Raw genomic sequence first — 16410 nt, 5'->3', positions numbered from 1 at the left:
CCACTTCAACTTGTGTTTGGATGGTGGTCACCACCTTTTGCAGAGAAGTTGGTCTGAATGTCTGCAGTGACCTGTTTGCTCCACCATCTTGCTGATAGCCGTCTCCCACGAGACTCCTTTCTCTTGGGAGAGAAAGTCACAATACCAGGGAAAGTGGCCATATGGGCAATTTAGAAATTAAATGTAGCTTTCCATTCCTGACAGCACCACGTAAAGTTCAAATGTTACCTTCAGTCCTCACTGAAAAGATCAAAGAAATTTCTGTGAAGTTTGGACACAGAAGGCTGTTCAAAACCAAGTAGATTTTGTAACTATGCTTGGTGATAGATGTCAACTAAACCTATAGTGATAATCATTTTGCAGTATATACATAGATCAAATCATTATGTTGTACGCCTAAAACTAATCAGTGTCAATGATACACAAAAACAAACAAAGAGACCAAAAACCCAGTGGGACCTGGGGTAAGGTGGGCTCAACCAGACCCTATCAAAATGACTCAGTTTCTCAAGAACCAAAAGAAATTTAGGACGTGATCTCACTCACAATGTGACCCCACACACAGACTCTGAGAGGAATAAGGCGTTTTTGCAAGGCAGTTACATTTGTCTGCTAACACCACTCTTAATCGATCCGTTCAACATGTTTCCAGATCCCTAACGGACACAGTAATAGCAACATCCCGAGACCAGGGTATATTTACACTCACCACCTTTGCTGTAGCTAACGGAAGCCAGATCAGCAGCCGTCCACTGGGGACACACAGGTCCTAATAACTCTTACTCTGGCCTAGAGGCCATATTTTGTGTGCCTTCCACACCGCACCCTACAATCCTGCTCAGAAACGGGCAATTCACCTGCAAGGCAGACAGTTCCCATAACTCCGAACTCTAATCAGGAGGAAATTGGTTTGGCCATTGGAGAGAGGCCAGTCACTCAAAGTCAGCAAAAAAATTATATTTCAGAAATAGGGCAGATGAACAAGTATGACAGGGATGGGCTTTTTTGTTTGTTTGTTTTGCAGTACACGGACCTCTCACTGTTGTGGCCTCTCCCGTTGCGGAGCACAGGCTCCGGACACGCAGGCTCAGTGGCCATGGCTCACGGGCCCAGCCGCTACGTGGCATGTGGGATCTTCCCAGACTGGGGCACAAACCCGTGTCCCCTGCATCGGCAGGCCGACTCTCAACCACTGCGCCACCAGGGAAGCCCCTGGGCTTCTTCAAATGCAGTTTAGCTTGGCTGCTCTCACTTAAGCATCATTTTACACCTTTCCATCTTCACCTCGCTCCATCCTGGGTTTCTCCCAAACACAGCAGAAAGAGGCCAAATACAAGTAGGTCCCCTAATGTCCCTCCTCCCGGAGTCCCTGAGGTCTAAGGCAGTTTGCTGTCTGTCTCGCTGGCCCCCGTCAGCCCCCCATCCCACCTGCCCCAGGATGTAAGAGCTGGCAGGCCTCCTGGAGTCCAGGGTTATGTGTTTGTGGTCCCTCGGGTCTCTTTGGCTTCAAAAGCTTCAAGAATTGGTGATTAACTTCCCATGTGAGATCTTTCTGGTGAGAGTCAGGGAGCTTGTTAGCATTCCTTGTGGTTTTCTTCCATTTCCTTCCTGAACCACTGTAGCATGTTTGAGTCTATAGACTACAGTGATGGCCTGTGGTTGCCTAAATGACTAGTGGTTGGGCCCAGAGATGATCACTTACGTTGATGAGACACAGGGACCTGGGACATTGTGTGAACTTGACTCTGGAGTCCTGCCACTCCTTTGTGTGTTTTCAAAGGATCTGAACACACACTCACAGACACACACGAACTTCAGAAAGTGGAAATATTTTCCTTCTCTATGTAGTTTGCACACAGTCATTTCCAGCCAGCCAGGGAGGTAAGTGAGCTGTATGTACTCAGGGCGAGGGTCATACCTGCCCTCTCCAGCTTGCACTGGGAGGAACTGGGGAAACATGCAAGTGCTGAAGGCCTCAATCACTCTGAAAGCAAGTTATGGGACCAGTTTCTCCATAGCAACCACAGGAAAAGAGAGATGAACACCTGAGTCAATATTCAGAAGTGTATTACCAATCATTATTATTAGTTTTCTGTAGTGCATGTTTCATATCTCAAAGCAGGTTGGGACATACCCCAGGGCAGGGGCTGGTCCTTTTTGCTCTGGCTTTTTCTCCCCAACCCTCACCCACAGTCCCAGGGCTCAGCTCTGGGAGAAGTCGAAGTCTGAAAGCAGGCTGAGCTGGCTTTTGCTGCAATCCCTAGGATGGAACGCTATCCTCAAATCTCATCTTTGCTTTCTGCCCCTGTGCTGGACTCAAGTTTGTAATGAGCAAAATCAAATGCACGCACTGGTGAGCAACAGCCTGGGACCCCGACTGGGTCAGACAGAATCCAGCCACCTGCTCTGCTTGGTCAACTGTCCAGTCCCCTGGCCTGGCTCCCAGGATGACCTGCCTGAGTTGGCCTGGTTAGCCTCAAGCAGGCAGCCGGACTCTCAGACTCCCCGAGTCTTGATGGCATGGGCATGCACAGGACAGGCAGAGACACAGGGAGGGGGCCGGGACACCCAGATCAGGAGACACCAGGCTAGCAGGGGTGGAGTGAGGCCCTCATACACATGGGCAGTGACTCTCAAGATGCAAGCTACCAAGATCAGCCTTGTCAAGCCAGGCGCAGGGAGAGTAATACGTACTTGAGTCCACATTCAGAAGTTCATATAAATCATTGTGTTTTTTCCTTTATCCTGTGTCTAGTAACCTGCATCTGATTAGGATGTGCCTTGAGGCAGGGACTGGTGCTTTCCGCTCTCAGTCTCTTTCCCCACACTCAGCAAACTGGCCACTTGGCTAGCTTGCCTGGATGATTTTAAAGAGACACACAGACAGAGAAGCAAGTGTCCTCACGGTCTCCAGACTGCCAGCCACCCTGACCAACAGAGAGATTTCTGAACCTTGTACCTTTTACTGAGCCCCAGTTGGTACAAGTGAAGAAGCTTCTCTATCCACAGCCCTGCTAGATCCAGAGCTCTTTTAGGATTAGAAAGCTTCTTCCCCTCCCCAGAACGACCAAAGGTCAACTACGTTTAAGCCACGACAAACTTGGGGCAAAATTAAACCAAAACAACTTGTGTAACACACTTTCGAATTTTTAAACAACAGATGACAGTGGCAAGGCAGTGACATACATGCTGATCCTTGGTTTGGTTCCTGGGAGGATTTTGGGGTCAAGACCCTTGGATGGCCTATCCCCTAACCCCACGTGCGAGAAGCAAGCCCCTGTGCCTCCGGGACACACTGCCCCCAGACCCACACGAGGGGACCATGTCTGCATATACACTCAGCCCTGGTGGCTCAAGCACAGTGGAGGCCAGGTGGTCTCCCCTGCCCTCATTCTACAACGCCTCCGTTCCCCCCTGCCATCCCACTCATCCCCACAGGGTCAGAAGCATGGTTTCCTATCTACTGGCATGCACTTTTGGCTCGTTTTGTCTTCCGGGGAGCTGCAGACTGACACATAAGAAGAGCCGAGCCACGTCATGCAAGGTGAGGAAATGGGAGGATGAGTCTTCTTTCCGAGGAGAAGAGACAAGCAGGAAGCCGACAATGAGAACAACATGCCCCATGCTTGTAGGGGACGGCCAGGCCAGGCCAGATCCCCTCTCACCTGTACTGGTCATAAAGGTGATGACGGTACTGCTGATGCCCTCGTTGTCCCGGGAATAAACTCGCAACGTGTATGTCATACCGGGATAGAGGTCTGTCAGCTGTATGGGCTGGGCCTGGGCCTTAACAGGGACAGTTTTTTTCGTATGGTTGCCTGGGGAACAGAAACCTCAGTCAGCCTAAGGCTGGGCATGATGAGCTGGAGAGGCAGTGCTTAGGCTCCTGGGCACCTGTCAAAGGTAGAAGCATGGAGGGTGGGGGAAGGGGCCAGGCTGTCTTGCAGACCTGGAGGTCACCGGGCAGCTCCACCAGCTTTCTCACATGCTGACTCTCCTACACGATGGCCCTGCAGCCTAGGACACTGTTCCCTCTCCTAAAGTTTTCTGTCCTCACCCCAGTCTTAAGCACTTAGCACATCATGACCTGCTTCCTTAAGCTCTCAGGGTGTCAGCCAGCGCTCCGTTACCCTGGAGAGGGTCAGAGAGCCAGTCAGCATCCCTCACGGTAACCGGAGGTGAGACGGCCTCTGCTTCTCAGCTCTCACTCCTGGTTTCCCCTCTCATTTCTCACTGCGTGGTGAATTCACACATCAGGAGAAGCGAGTGCCTGGGTGTCTGAAAAAGTGCGGACCAAACTAGGAATTCTGTATTCTGTGGATGTGAATATCTCTCCAACCGCAGAGAACTAAGAGTTGGCTTTGTTCTTCCTCAAAGAGCTTTGGGTGGATTTCCAGCACAAGCCAAATAGGCCAGCATGGTGGGTCTGAGCCCTCAGGAACAGGGTCCTTCACTCAGAGAAGGCAGATAGCCTGACCACACTTTACAGCCTCACACATCTCGACGCTTGCTCCCCAGTTCCAGTAAAGAATGAACAGCTCAGCTCAAGCCACCAGCTGAGACGAGTGACCCTGGACGGTGTCTCTGACCTGTGAGCAGCTAGTGTCCCTCTGTGAGCAAAGCACAGCTGAACCCCAAGTCTGGACTGGCCTAGCCTGTCCAGGGGAGACAGCTGAGAATCTGGATCCTGAATTAAGGAGATCCAAGCAAAGGTGAGATCCGGCTCATCTGGGGGCCACCAGAACCGTCATCCTGGGCAGGAAATGGACGAAGGGCCCCTCACCCAGGCCGCCCCCACCGCAAGGCACCCCTGGACCTTCACTAACGGCCGCAGAAACCCCTTCCTCCTCCTCGAGTCTGCTCTTCCAACCTCGCTGCCGCCTGAGCACATGTCGACTTCATTAAGCCACAACGAAGCGGCTGGAAGGCCTCCCTGAGCCTGGGGGAGCGCATGGGATCTTTTTAATGGCATCTCCGCCACCCGCACAGAATGCTTACTGTCGATGTACTCAACCACAAAGTCAGTTCCGGGCCCGAAATTGTGCTTCCAGGTGATGTTGGCCCATTTACTGTTGGGGAGCACTGTGACGTTCCAGATGGATTGCTCATCGGGGGCTGGTAGGGGGGTTAGAAGAGGAGTTAGTGGTGAGGAGGGAGGCAGCACTGTAGACACACACACACACACACACGCGGGCAGCTAGGAAAGGGTAGAGTAGGAAGTGGCTGTGCACAGGGCCCGACAGAGCTCCAAGCTGCAGCCTTGGTGCCAGGCTAGGTATGAGCAAGTACAGTCAGGAGGACCCGTATGTGAGGGAGAGCCGGAAACTGTGTGTCCACATAGGTGGGAGTAGGAATGAAAGAGTGGGTTTGATCCAGGCCATTGGAGGCTCTAACCTGGGTTTATTCCCTTTTTAGGTCCCTTGTCGTGGATGTGAACAGTGCAGCGAAAGGGGCCAGTGAGAAGCCCCATTAGCTAGGATGCAGACGGGGCGGGAGAGGTGTGCCAGCCTCTTTCCCCTCAACTACAGACATTCTACAGGAAGGAGAGAGGGTATCTTGAAAAGCCACTCGAGGGTCATGTTGAGATTTGCAGAAAGGACAGGACCAAACAGGGGAAAGCCTTAATGGGATCCTGAAACTGGAGGTGGAGAATGGCAACCTACAAGGGTGACTCTGGTCTGAGGAGCCCGTGGGGTCATTCTTGGTCAACAAGATGCTGAATTATTGAAAAATGGCCTCAGATTCTCTAAGGGGACTTGGGGCCTAAAACCCCAGGGCCCCAAACAGAGACAGTACGAATCCTTCCTCTCCCTTTCATGGGCTAGAGGGGACCAGAGAAGATAACTCCTTCTTGACACCCAACGTTCAGTGGTCCAGATACCAGAAGAATCCTGCTCTGTTGCCTTCTCAGCACTGTATCTTTGAGGCCTGATCTCTATGTAACACAGAAGACATTAATTATCTAGTTCCTATGAGCTGGGAGCTACTTTATCAAAGCCATCACCCTGTCTGAAACTACAGCCTGTGGACAGGAGAATGGCACTAATCTTCAAACGTAATCATTTTTCAAGCATCCCAGCGGTCTGATTACCCCATTTCCCAGCAAAGATTTAATAGCGGAATACTAGCATGAAGGCTTATATTTCAAAGACTTTACAAGTGTGGCTCCTCTATAGTTTATTAGCATGCAAGGGGGCACTGTCACCGACTCACCTGTCAAAAATAAATGAATAGAGTACATTGGTGATGCATTTATTCATTATCTATTTGACATGTGACTGAGTCTGCAGGGCTGGGGAAGTGATAAAAGATCTCCTGGTCTCCACTTCAAAGAAGCACCTTCTCTACTACAACCTTGTCAGTTGTCAGTCGCCCCAGGTGAATATGATTCATTTTAGAAAGAGATTCCATTGATGGCATGAGGCATTCTCCGTGGGGAGGGCAGAAGGCAGCCTTCTTTACTGATCTGCCAAAGGTTTCCACTGTACTGGCTGCTTTAACTCAGCCCAAATCCCAGCTCCTTAGAAACTCATGTCTCTTTCTAGTGGGAATGAATTATGATCATGATTTGGGGACTTGAGATTTTTCCTCCTCAGCCCTGGGCCCTGGAAATAGCCAAAGAATTTGGGTTTAGACAGTCTGACCACCAATACAACCCTGGCCCAAATCTGACTGTCTTAAAGGTAATGGAGATTGGGGCACTATTAGATAAGGTCAAGCAATGGGAAACCAAAATGATTTAGAGGTGGGAGCTGGAAGAAGGCACTGGCATCTAGAGAGACCAAGATGACGATCACTAAAGAACAGAAAAGCTCAAAGAAAGGCCCCGAGAAGGAAAGCTGTCAATTACTATAAAAACAAGAGGAAGAAGTGAGGGGAAGCAGGGATTGTCCTGTCAGCTCCTGGGATGTGAGACTTAAGGCGTATCCCTTGAAATCTGAAAAAGACAAGTTAAGGACAAAGAAAAAGTCCCATTTCACCACCCAAAAGAGTCAACTTAGGAAACATTTTGTCCTAAGTTGTAAGACACGATAAAGATGAACTTTCATTTTGAAAATCCTGGACAACAGAGCCACTCTGCTGCGTTGAGGGAGATGAGAATGTTGAGGGGAGCCCCCGAGCTCTAAGGATAAGGTCAGAGTGTGGCCGGGCCCCTGCAGCATCTCAGGCTCAGTTAGCAGTTGGGATGTGAGAGTCCATAGGCTACTCCTCTGTGACAGCGAGGCCAATCCTTCCAGAACGAGCAAGACCCACTCCCTGTCTTCATTCTTGGTACACCTCTTCTGTGAACTCGGAGCATTAAAGTGGGGCACGGAGGCCCCCCTGAATGCAAAAGAAGCCTCACTGTGGACCCAAAGAACACCCGTCAGTCACCAAACTGCCCATGGCAGCTTCTCATAGCCTAGCAGGTTTCTCTCAGCCAACTCTTCCCTACAGAGCACGCTGTTTAAATTCTCGTTATTGCAGCTTTAAGGCAAATCCGTGTTTTCAAGGTCTGAGGAGCATAATGTCAGCTACCGTATCACGTGTCTCCCCTTACGGCTCACACAACTCCATGTACTTGGATTGAAGAAGATACTCGCACATGCATTAAGCCTCTATCCTCATTCAAGTGCTGAGAAGAGGGGTGGGATGGGTGACAGCGAGGCCTCGGAAGGCGAGGGGACTTGCCCGGGAAACAGAGGGGGCCTACAGTTCTACGGCTGCCGGAGGAGGGCTCCGGGTGCTTCCTGCCAGCCCTGCCGGCTGCATCGTGCTTTACAACTGGCCTGCGGCTCCACAAGCTAGAGGCCCTCCCCTCCGTGGTAATAAGAGTGTTTGATGTCAGTTCTTAGAAGTACTGCTGGATTCCCGAGGGGGTCTCCTCATGCTGGAAGAACAGAGCTTCCTGGCCTGGCTGCGCGATGCAGGAAAAGCACACTCTCTGGGCTCAGCAGGCCAGCCCTGGGATCGATTCTTATTTACCAAGGGCCCCTAGAATGGCTGCGATTTTCCCTCCGTGTGTATATCTGGGGGTGTGGGGAATATGAGTGGGGAGAGCCACAGAGCACTCTGTGGCATTACAGGACTCCTTGGTAATGCCATTTCCTGCAAGCTCTGACTAGAAAAGTCTATAAGTGCGCCTTTCGGGGAGAGGTGCAAGGGAGGCGCAGGGCTCTGGGGACAGAACCTGGCATGGCTGGTCACTCCCCACTCCTCAGCCCTCTGCTGCAAGCCTGGGGCGTCATGGCGGAGACAGGAAGCCTTGTCAGGCTGGTTGGCCAGTGTCAGGCCCTTTCCTTCCCCACTCTCCGCCTTCTGGAGTGCTCAGCCCTAAGCTGATCCCTCAGCATGTGGCTGGAGGCAGCCCTACAGTCTGGGGCCTGGGGGCCCTCTGTGAAAGAACAGGGATCCGAGGTTAGGACAGGGGCTCTGAGCAGTAGAGGCCACCATAGGGGCGGGTGCTCTGTGCCTCTAGGCCACCAGACAGAGAATCTAGTCTCCTGTGCTTTCAAAGCAGAAACAAAGGGAGGTGTTGACCAGCACCATCTCAGACCCGCCCCCCCCGCCCCATCTGAGGAAGCCTGTGGTTGGAGGGACAGGAGCACGGATGACGGGCAGTACCGGATTCTTGAATCTCAGTCCTGGTGGTGGTGGGAGGACTCTCCGTGGTGGTGGCGGCGGCAGTGGTTGTAGTAGTTGTGGCGACGGTGGTGGTGGCGACGGTGGAGGGTGCGACAGTTGGGATGGTGGGGACTGTTGTGGCTTCGGTGGTGGCAGCAGTGGCATCAGTACTGCCCACCGTGCCCGTCACACCCACCGTGGTCGGGGGCAACGTGGGAGGAGCTAAGGGGGAAATGTAAAACAGCCAAGTCTGGTCGGTGTGGCCGTCCCCAGCCTGGACACACGGCCCCACGTGCAAGGCAGGCAGCCCGCAGAAGAGACGGAGCTTAGGGGCCAGAAGCCTCCCCGAGCAGGATGGACTGGGTCAGACGGGTCGCCGTGAAAGAGAACAGGACCATGGCAAGGAAAGAGAATGAAGCCTGTGTGTTTCATTTTCTTCTCATGGTCTGTGTGGCTCAGAGCGCCAGCATGCACACAGCCAAGGGCGTGATGAAGACGGGACACACACCAGATCACTCAGACCCCAGGGATGACATGGAGTCCCAGGTCAAGCAGCACCCAGCACAGGCCAAGCAGCGCCACTTGGGTCCAGGCCTGGAGCCCCGGCCTCAGAGGTGGGCAGGTTGCGGGGCCCTGCCCTGCAGGAGCACCGGGAAGCCTGCCATTCCCACCCCTTCACGCCCAAATCACCCCCTCTCCTGCCTGCTTGAGTTCTACCACCACCCAAACCCAGTGACAGAGAGAGAGAACGATCCCCACTCTGTGGGCAAGACTTGCACCTTGGTTCGTCTTTCCTACCTCCACCGCCAGCCCCTCCCCAGGCTCTCAGCTCTTGTTCATTCCCTGGCCTCTCCTCCCTTCTTCTCTGTCCAGCGACGGTCCCAGATTACCCCAATCCACCCTGACTTGTAGTAACTGCCTTTCTCTCTAGGGCACCTGGGGTCTGGGCACCGGAAGCCCTTTCCCTTTGATTAGAATGTGGGAAAAGGGCACTGATGGACTCACAGTGTGGCCTGCGCTCAGTAGCACCATCTTCCCAGCCCACAGTAGATGTAGAAATCCCCAAAAGAGCATAAATGCAGAAGAGCATAAATCTTCAGAGACGTCCAAATCTGCACTACCTCTTACTTCCTCATCTCCCATCCAAAGCTACCCTTTGTCATCGGTCAGCCCTAAGGGGCTAAGTCTATCATGACAACATTTCCATAGACCGTCTTTCCTTCTACAGAAGGGTTGTGGACACTAACAAAGGGCTGGCCTATTACTCTTTAGTTCCAGTATTGCTAAAGCTTAGGGTATGAGAAGAATGATGGGCAAATCAGAGAGAGACAGAGCTGCCTCTCCTCCTTGCCCACTATCTCCTGTGATCTGACCACAGTCTACTTTCTAGTGTCACTGCTGACAGGGCAGAAGGCAGTGATGTTAAGACATAAGTAAGTAACTCTAACTTTCAAGGAAGAGTGATATCCTACCTTATCTCAAATCTGCAGAAGATCAGGAAAATACTATCCCCGCTCTCCAGAAGGGAGCCAGGGCAGCGAGGGAACCAGAGAGAAAATTGCCAGAAAGCCTTTCTCAAGAAAGAATCAAGAGATCCTAAGTCTTCTCAACAAGGGCCTGACCAACAAAAGCCCTTTCATTCCCCCGGGGACTCCAATATTACAAGTCCTCCATAGAGAAGGAGGGACTGTTCCCGGGATCCCAGTCGCTTCCCTATTTGTAAGATCAGAGGCATTATTGGGCCTGAGGGTGCCGACCACAGAAGTCACACTGGGCAGCTGACTATGCCCCATGCATTCCAGAGATTCCTGGGCAAGGTGAAGGCAGACTGCGCTATATTCCCCAAACCCCAGTCAACTCGCAGACATCAGGAAGGGGTGGGGGGAGGGGAACGTGCGGTGGGAAAAACTCTCCCTCTCACAGTCAGTATTCAAGGAGGTATTTCAGTCCAAGGTGGCCCCAGGCCTGGAATGCAAGCTCGGCGCTGTAAGAGCTCAGCCTGCAGGAATTCGCCTATCCCACCCACCAAGACACACACACACACACACACACACACACACACACAAGGGCCTGAGAGATCACAAGGCAAAGGTGAGCTCCCTCTCAGGCCTGATGCCTGGCAGCTCCCGTGGCCACGGAACACACATGGGCTTTTCCTGCTGTTCTGAGCTGCCGGAAGGAACCCTGAGAAGCTATTTTGTCCATCTGGATAGGACTGCTCTGCTCTGGCTCCTTATCAATAGTGTATTTTCTAATAATTTCTGGCAACTGCAATGTTCACAAGGTTCCCCTTTGCTATGACTATTTAAAAGGCGTCATCAAAACACTGAAAATGCCTTTAAAGTTAAATCATCCCACTCTGTGCAGTGCAGAGACGTGGGCTTCCCTTCTTATGTGCACAGTGGTGCTGCATTTCCCGGCCCCCGGAAGCTATTCACACTCTCACGTGGGCCCTGGTCCTCATACAAGCAGGTACACACACTCATGGTCACACAGGGCCTACAGCCAGGCCCACACGCTTACCCGGGCGCTCCAGCGAGCAGCCCTAGAAACAGAGATGCTGAGAGAGGCTAGGCTGGAGCGAGTTTCTTCCTGGGCCCTGCTGGGCAGAGACAAGAATGAGCAATGACTGAGGATGCTTCCACACTCTCCTCCCCTGCCTCTGCCAACTGTGACAGGAGGAAGGGTTTTCTTTGATGATGGCTACCTAGATGCTTATCCTTCAGCTCAGCAGAAACAATCAGGTATTAGCGAGAGGGGACCAGAAGGGGGTGGGAGGAAAGGAGGCGCTTCCAGGCGTCCTCCCAGAGGGTCCCCGGCACTGGAGGCACAGCGGAGAAGACACCTTCTGGGCTGGCTGAGGTCCCAGCTGGTAAATCAGCATCCTCTCTGGCCTACTCATTAGCTGTGTCTATTGTCCCAGGGTTGGACAGGGCCATAGAGACTGGGAGGGCAGAGGTAAGAAGGCAAGGCTCTGAGGGAAGGGACAGAAAGGTCAGGTGAGTGAGTTGTTATAGGTGGGAGGGGAGGGCAGGTTTTCCATGGGAAACTGTCCAGCGCTCAGGTCTAAGGGGATTCAGATGATTTCAACCCCTGGGGCGGGGTGGGGGTAGCAGATAAACGGGGAATAAGGACCAGAAGCGGGGCTTACAGTCAGAGTGGCCCACAGGCTGGACAGACTCGTTGCAGGGCTAGGGGGTCATCTTCAGCCACAGCAGGAACTATGGGCTGGAGAACCACCCTGGTCACTGCCCAGTGGAGACCACCAGCCTGGCGACCGAGAGTAATGGGGCGCCACAGTGGGCCTGGAGCTGGAAGCACAGGACCCCCACCTGAAGGCAGTGTCAACCTAACGGCTTACCTAATGCACACTGGAAGGCACCCCAGCTATGGCCAAGGGTTTTCCACCAGAGTTTTGGGCGACACCACGCAGGAGATGGAGAAAATTAAGACAACACGTCTCTTACTCATTTTTCGTTGCCCAGAACCTGCCCTGGAGCTGCCCACCAAACACTGGCAGATCTGAGCCGAGTCAAAGACAAGGACAGCAGTTTCCAGACATTCCAAGGTGGAGGGTTCAGTCCAAACATGTCCACCTGGTGCACGGACCACCCTGGCCAAATCACAGATGGCCAGGACAGATGGGCAGCAACCCTAAGAGACTGCAGATGGGGGTGCATGACAGGGATTACCTTTACCGGGTGAGATAGGAACAGATCAGTCTGCGGGGGAGAATGCCCACGTTTGGAGAAGATGAGAGGGAAGGGAGCAGCGGGCTGGACTCCAGGCCCGCGTCACCAGTATAGAACCTGAGCGCCATCACCTCGCACCTGCAGACTGTGCAGGAGGTTCTTATGCATTTAAGGCTGGGAACGGCTGATGTTACCAGCACAGCTCATTTACCAAGATGCGCGTTGTGCCTCTACCACCATGTCACATGGAAGCTGGAGCCTAGGAAACACATCTGACCGATGGACGGAGGCCCTGGCAGCCTCTGCACACCAGGGTGAGCTTGGATCTTTCCTAAGCGAGAAGTAGGAAGTGGGGTGTTTGGAATTACATCCATCCCCCTCATACCTGCCACACACGAGAGGGGCAGCACAGACTGGCACGGATGCCCACTGAGCAAAGCATACTCCCCGCGACCAGATCCACTTGCTTTGGGTCCTGGGTGCCAGAATGGGGAAGGTGGACTGCGAGCTGCTTGACCAAAGAGCGTCTAGGTGATTCATGTGGTACCCTCCCTGCATCTCCCCTTCCATCTCCACTAAGTCGCTTCGGCTGCCCTGAGCACCTGCTATAATAGTCCCAGGGGAAACCCTTATGCAAACTTGAATCAGAAAGTTAGGGCCACTCCCAGACTGCAAGGATGGCTTTCTCCCGGTTTCCAGGCCCAGGACACCTCTCTGCCTCACATCCCAGCAGAGGTGGGGAGGCACTGGCCCCTGCAGGCCTGGGTTATTTGGGGGCGGGGGGGGATGGAGAGGACTGGGGGTGGGAAGGATGATGGCAGTGCACCACCCAGATCTGACTGGTGGAGCAAACGCAAACAAAGGAAGCAGGGTGCGCAACAGAAACAGAATCAACCTAAAATAGCGGGGCGGGGGGCGGTAAATGAGTGAAGGTGGAGGGGAACCAAACCGGGTAAGGTGGCGTCCTCTTCCTAAGCCAACCCTCCAGTTCCTCACCTGGCTCTCGGCTCTCCCTGCTGCCTAGAGCCTGAGAAGGCTCTGGCAAACCCTTGCCCTATAGCCTTGGTTCTGCCTCAAAGGAGGGCAGCGGAAGGCACCCTGAGGCCCCTGCCTAGTTCCTCCAGCTTGAGGACCGGCCTTCGGTGGTGATGTTCCTCAAACCCACAACATGAGGACTTGAGACAAGGGCCTTGGCTAGCAGGTCATCTCCTGCTCCAGACTTGCCTGCCCAACTCCTCACTGTGCGTCCACCTCCCAGACCCCAAGAGTGGAGACTGTTCTTAACACCCAAGACTCTGAGAAGCTGGGTTTCTGAGGGGTGTGTGGGCCATCAGTGCATGGTGTCCACTGAGACTCCAGGTCCTGGGGCACCCGGCCCCATCCTGGGACATGCAGACTCGTTCTCACTGACTAGCCATGGTGGGTGGCAGAGCTGGTGCCAGGCCCCATGCAGCATGCAAGGCCAGCATGCACGGCATGCTCCCCCACAGGCCACCCTTTCAGGGGATGGCAGCCTGACCAGGAGACAGGAGCCAGCTGCCCCCACTCCTTCTAGGGCGCAGCTGGCCACCCAAAGGCTGTGGACCCTTTCTCTGTGCTCTGAGATGTCAAGCCTGGGCAAGGCCCCAGGTGACTCAGGGGGAGTAATCACTCAGCTTCAGAGAAAGCTGCAGCTCCAGAGAACAGGTCTGCAGCCTATGCATGTGGGGCCCCTTCTAAGCCAACCTCCTTCTCTAGCGAAGGGAGGAGAACGTGTTTGATCTCCTCTGGTCCCATCCTCCACATACATCCTCCTGGAGAGTCTGGCTTCCCAACCACTGAAAGGGTGGAGCATGCTTTCACCCCAAGCCTCTCCCTCCTTCTCCGCTCTGGCTGGGCTGGACTCCACCTGAATCGCCCCATGCCATGCCCATTACCTCCGCTGCTGGTACGGTACCTGCGGTTGGAGCAGCTTCAGAACACAGCGCCCAAGATAGCCAGAGAGGGAGAGGGCGAAAGAACGAGAGGGAAGAGAAAACAGCACAGGTGAAACCACAAGACAAGCAATCACAGGACAGAGAAGGTTCTGGCTCAAATCTGACCCAGACGGTATGGCCAAGTGCTGGTCACGGCCCTGAGGATGCCACCTGGTGTTCGGGGATCATGTTCAACTCCACTGGGGTCTGGCACGTTCCTACGGAAAACTTTCCTGGGTCCTGGAAACCTTTCTAATATACTCGTTTCTGCCTCTACTCAAGGACAGCTAAGAGGTGGCAGCAGAAACAGTCCACCTCGAGTGCTGTATTCCCAGGTCTTTCTCGAAGGGTGTGTCCTTTCCTAGCTGGGCTGGGGTGAAGGAGTCTGGGTAACCCTCAGTGACGCCAGGAACTGAAGGCATAAGGTACAGGTGGTTTAGGAGGACATCAACGCCTGTCAAAAGGATGGTTCCTTCATCCCCAGGGGCAGGCGCTGAACAGTGCTGGGGTGGGGGGTGGGTGAGAGGGAGCGCATTTGGCTGGCTGAACGCTCCCCACACCAGCTCAGCCTCGGAAGGCTGGGGCGTGTGATGGACTGGAACCCGGAGCCACTGTCCTGCTGTCCTGCTGTCCTGCTGCCCCGTTGTATTATATGAAGGAAGAAACTCAGCTGGGGACTGAGAGCCCTAAAAGGAATTCCTGAATTTGCCGCAAGCCCCTAGGTTGAGAAGAAAGTCTCTCTTTGTTCTCCTGTCCCCTGGAGCTGAAGATCCTTCCCTGGGGTGGTCACTGGGGCCAGGTAACGGGGCTTTGTTTATCTGATGTTCTGTAATGGGGGGGGAGACGGGGAGGGAGAAGAAGCTCTCTTTATGTATCTCCTTACAGAATTAAGTAATCAAGGAAGTGCATCATCCCTGGCCTGGCCTTTGGTAACAGGCATATATTAACCACTTACCCAAAGTCCCCCAGCCCTAATAAATTGCCCAGGTCCCCAGGAGATTGGAAGGGTACGCTAGGAGGAGAGCTTACTGTGTAGCTCACTCCTGGTTTACAAGAGCAGAGAGGTAGAGACAAAGCACTGTCAGCCTTTCTCTACATTCTGCCTGCCCCCTCTCCTCTCTGCTTCAGTGCTGGCCTACTGGCCAGGGAAGTGGGGCCTGGGGAGGGATGCAGGGCTGCTTATGAAGCTGCACTGGGAGCCTGGGGTAAGGCAGCAGGGGCAGCAGGGCCTGGAAGCACTGCTCCTCTCCTGGGTTAGGGGTACCGCTGCTCAGGAGGTCCAATCAGGCCAGGGTCAGGCCACCGGACCTCAGCCTTCTGGGGAAAGCACTAGACAGGATAACCTGTTGTCAGCTTCAAGGATTCCTAATCACATCACCCCTTCTTTGAAGTCTTCCCTTGTAGAATCAACCCCCCTCCCCTGCACAGCCACTGCACTTCTGCCATCTAGACATGCACAGCTCATGGTGAATTACAATTAGATATTCCTGTGGATGTCCCTCCTTCTTGACTGTGTGAGCTTATTAGCTTTACAGCCCTTGTTTTGGGTACAGCGTCTGGCACCTCATGTTGTGGGTGCTCGAGAAATGGCCTTTGAAGAGACCATGGTGCCTCTGGAGAGGCAGAGCCTCCACCCGCTGTCATAGGGGATCTGCCAATATCGAGGCTTCTAGCGGCTCGCCTGCCCGAGAGGTTCCTGGAAGCCAGAACGTGTGCAGATGGGCCTGGAGCCCCCTCTAGTGGAGTTCTCAGGCAGGTGCAGCTCTGGGGCGGGGTGCGACGCTGCTAGATGCCAGAACCCAGGAGAGGAACTCACGTGCTCTCTGTGGAGCTGGTTTCGCAAATGGCTGTTTCGAAACCCCCTTTCCTCTCCTCAGCCTGACAACTCCCTCAATTCAGGCGGCAAGGAGGGACTACAGGGACTACACCTCCTGCTCTACTCATGATCCCGGCAATTAGCTTCAGTCACAGCTGTTCCCCTCTCTTCTCGGCGCCACGCATCCTCGAGAGAAGAAGGGGCACCCCCAGATCCCTCACGGGGCGGTCTCCATTGTACTGCTGCCTCCCTCACTAGGCGAGCATCTTCACTGCTCTTTGGAGTTCGTGAGCACAGTTACTTCCAGCATGCTTTCTCTCATCCCCTCAACTCAGCTACGATT

General features: G+C 53.7%; 1 protein-coding gene across 19 annotated transcripts in view; it reads right to left on the bottom strand.

Annotated features, from left to right (window-relative positions):
* The window catches only part of NFASC (neurofascin), a 189161-nt gene that overhangs the window by 15542 nt on the left and 157209 nt on the right, over positions 1-16410 (bottom strand). For 8 of the 19 annotated variants that reach the window (XM_033410440.2, XM_049707381.1, XM_049707358.1 and 5 more), the window contains 4 exons: positions 14233-14247; positions 8605-8826; positions 4999-5115; positions 3666-3818 (listed from right to left, as the gene is read on the bottom strand). The exons of 5 other annotated variants lie outside the window; for them this stretch is intronic. In XM_033410440.2, coding sequence (XP_033266331.1) covers positions 3666-3818; positions 4999-5115; positions 8605-8826; positions 14233-14247 — 507 coding nt within the window. The remainder of the gene's footprint in view (positions 1-3665; positions 3819-4998; positions 5116-8604; positions 8827-14232; positions 14248-16410) is intronic. 6 more of the 19 variants (XM_049707386.1, XM_049707388.1, XM_049707394.1 and 3 more) reach the window with 3 other exon arrangements.

This window comes from Orcinus orca, chromosome 1 (genome assembly GCF_937001465.1).
Source record: "Orcinus orca chromosome 1, mOrcOrc1.1, whole genome shotgun sequence".
Classification (NCBI taxonomy): domain Eukaryota; kingdom Metazoa; phylum Chordata; class Mammalia; order Artiodactyla; family Delphinidae; genus Orcinus; species Orcinus orca.
The sequence above is the reverse complement of the archived record's forward strand: the minus strand, read 5'-3'. Positions and strand labels throughout refer to the sequence as shown.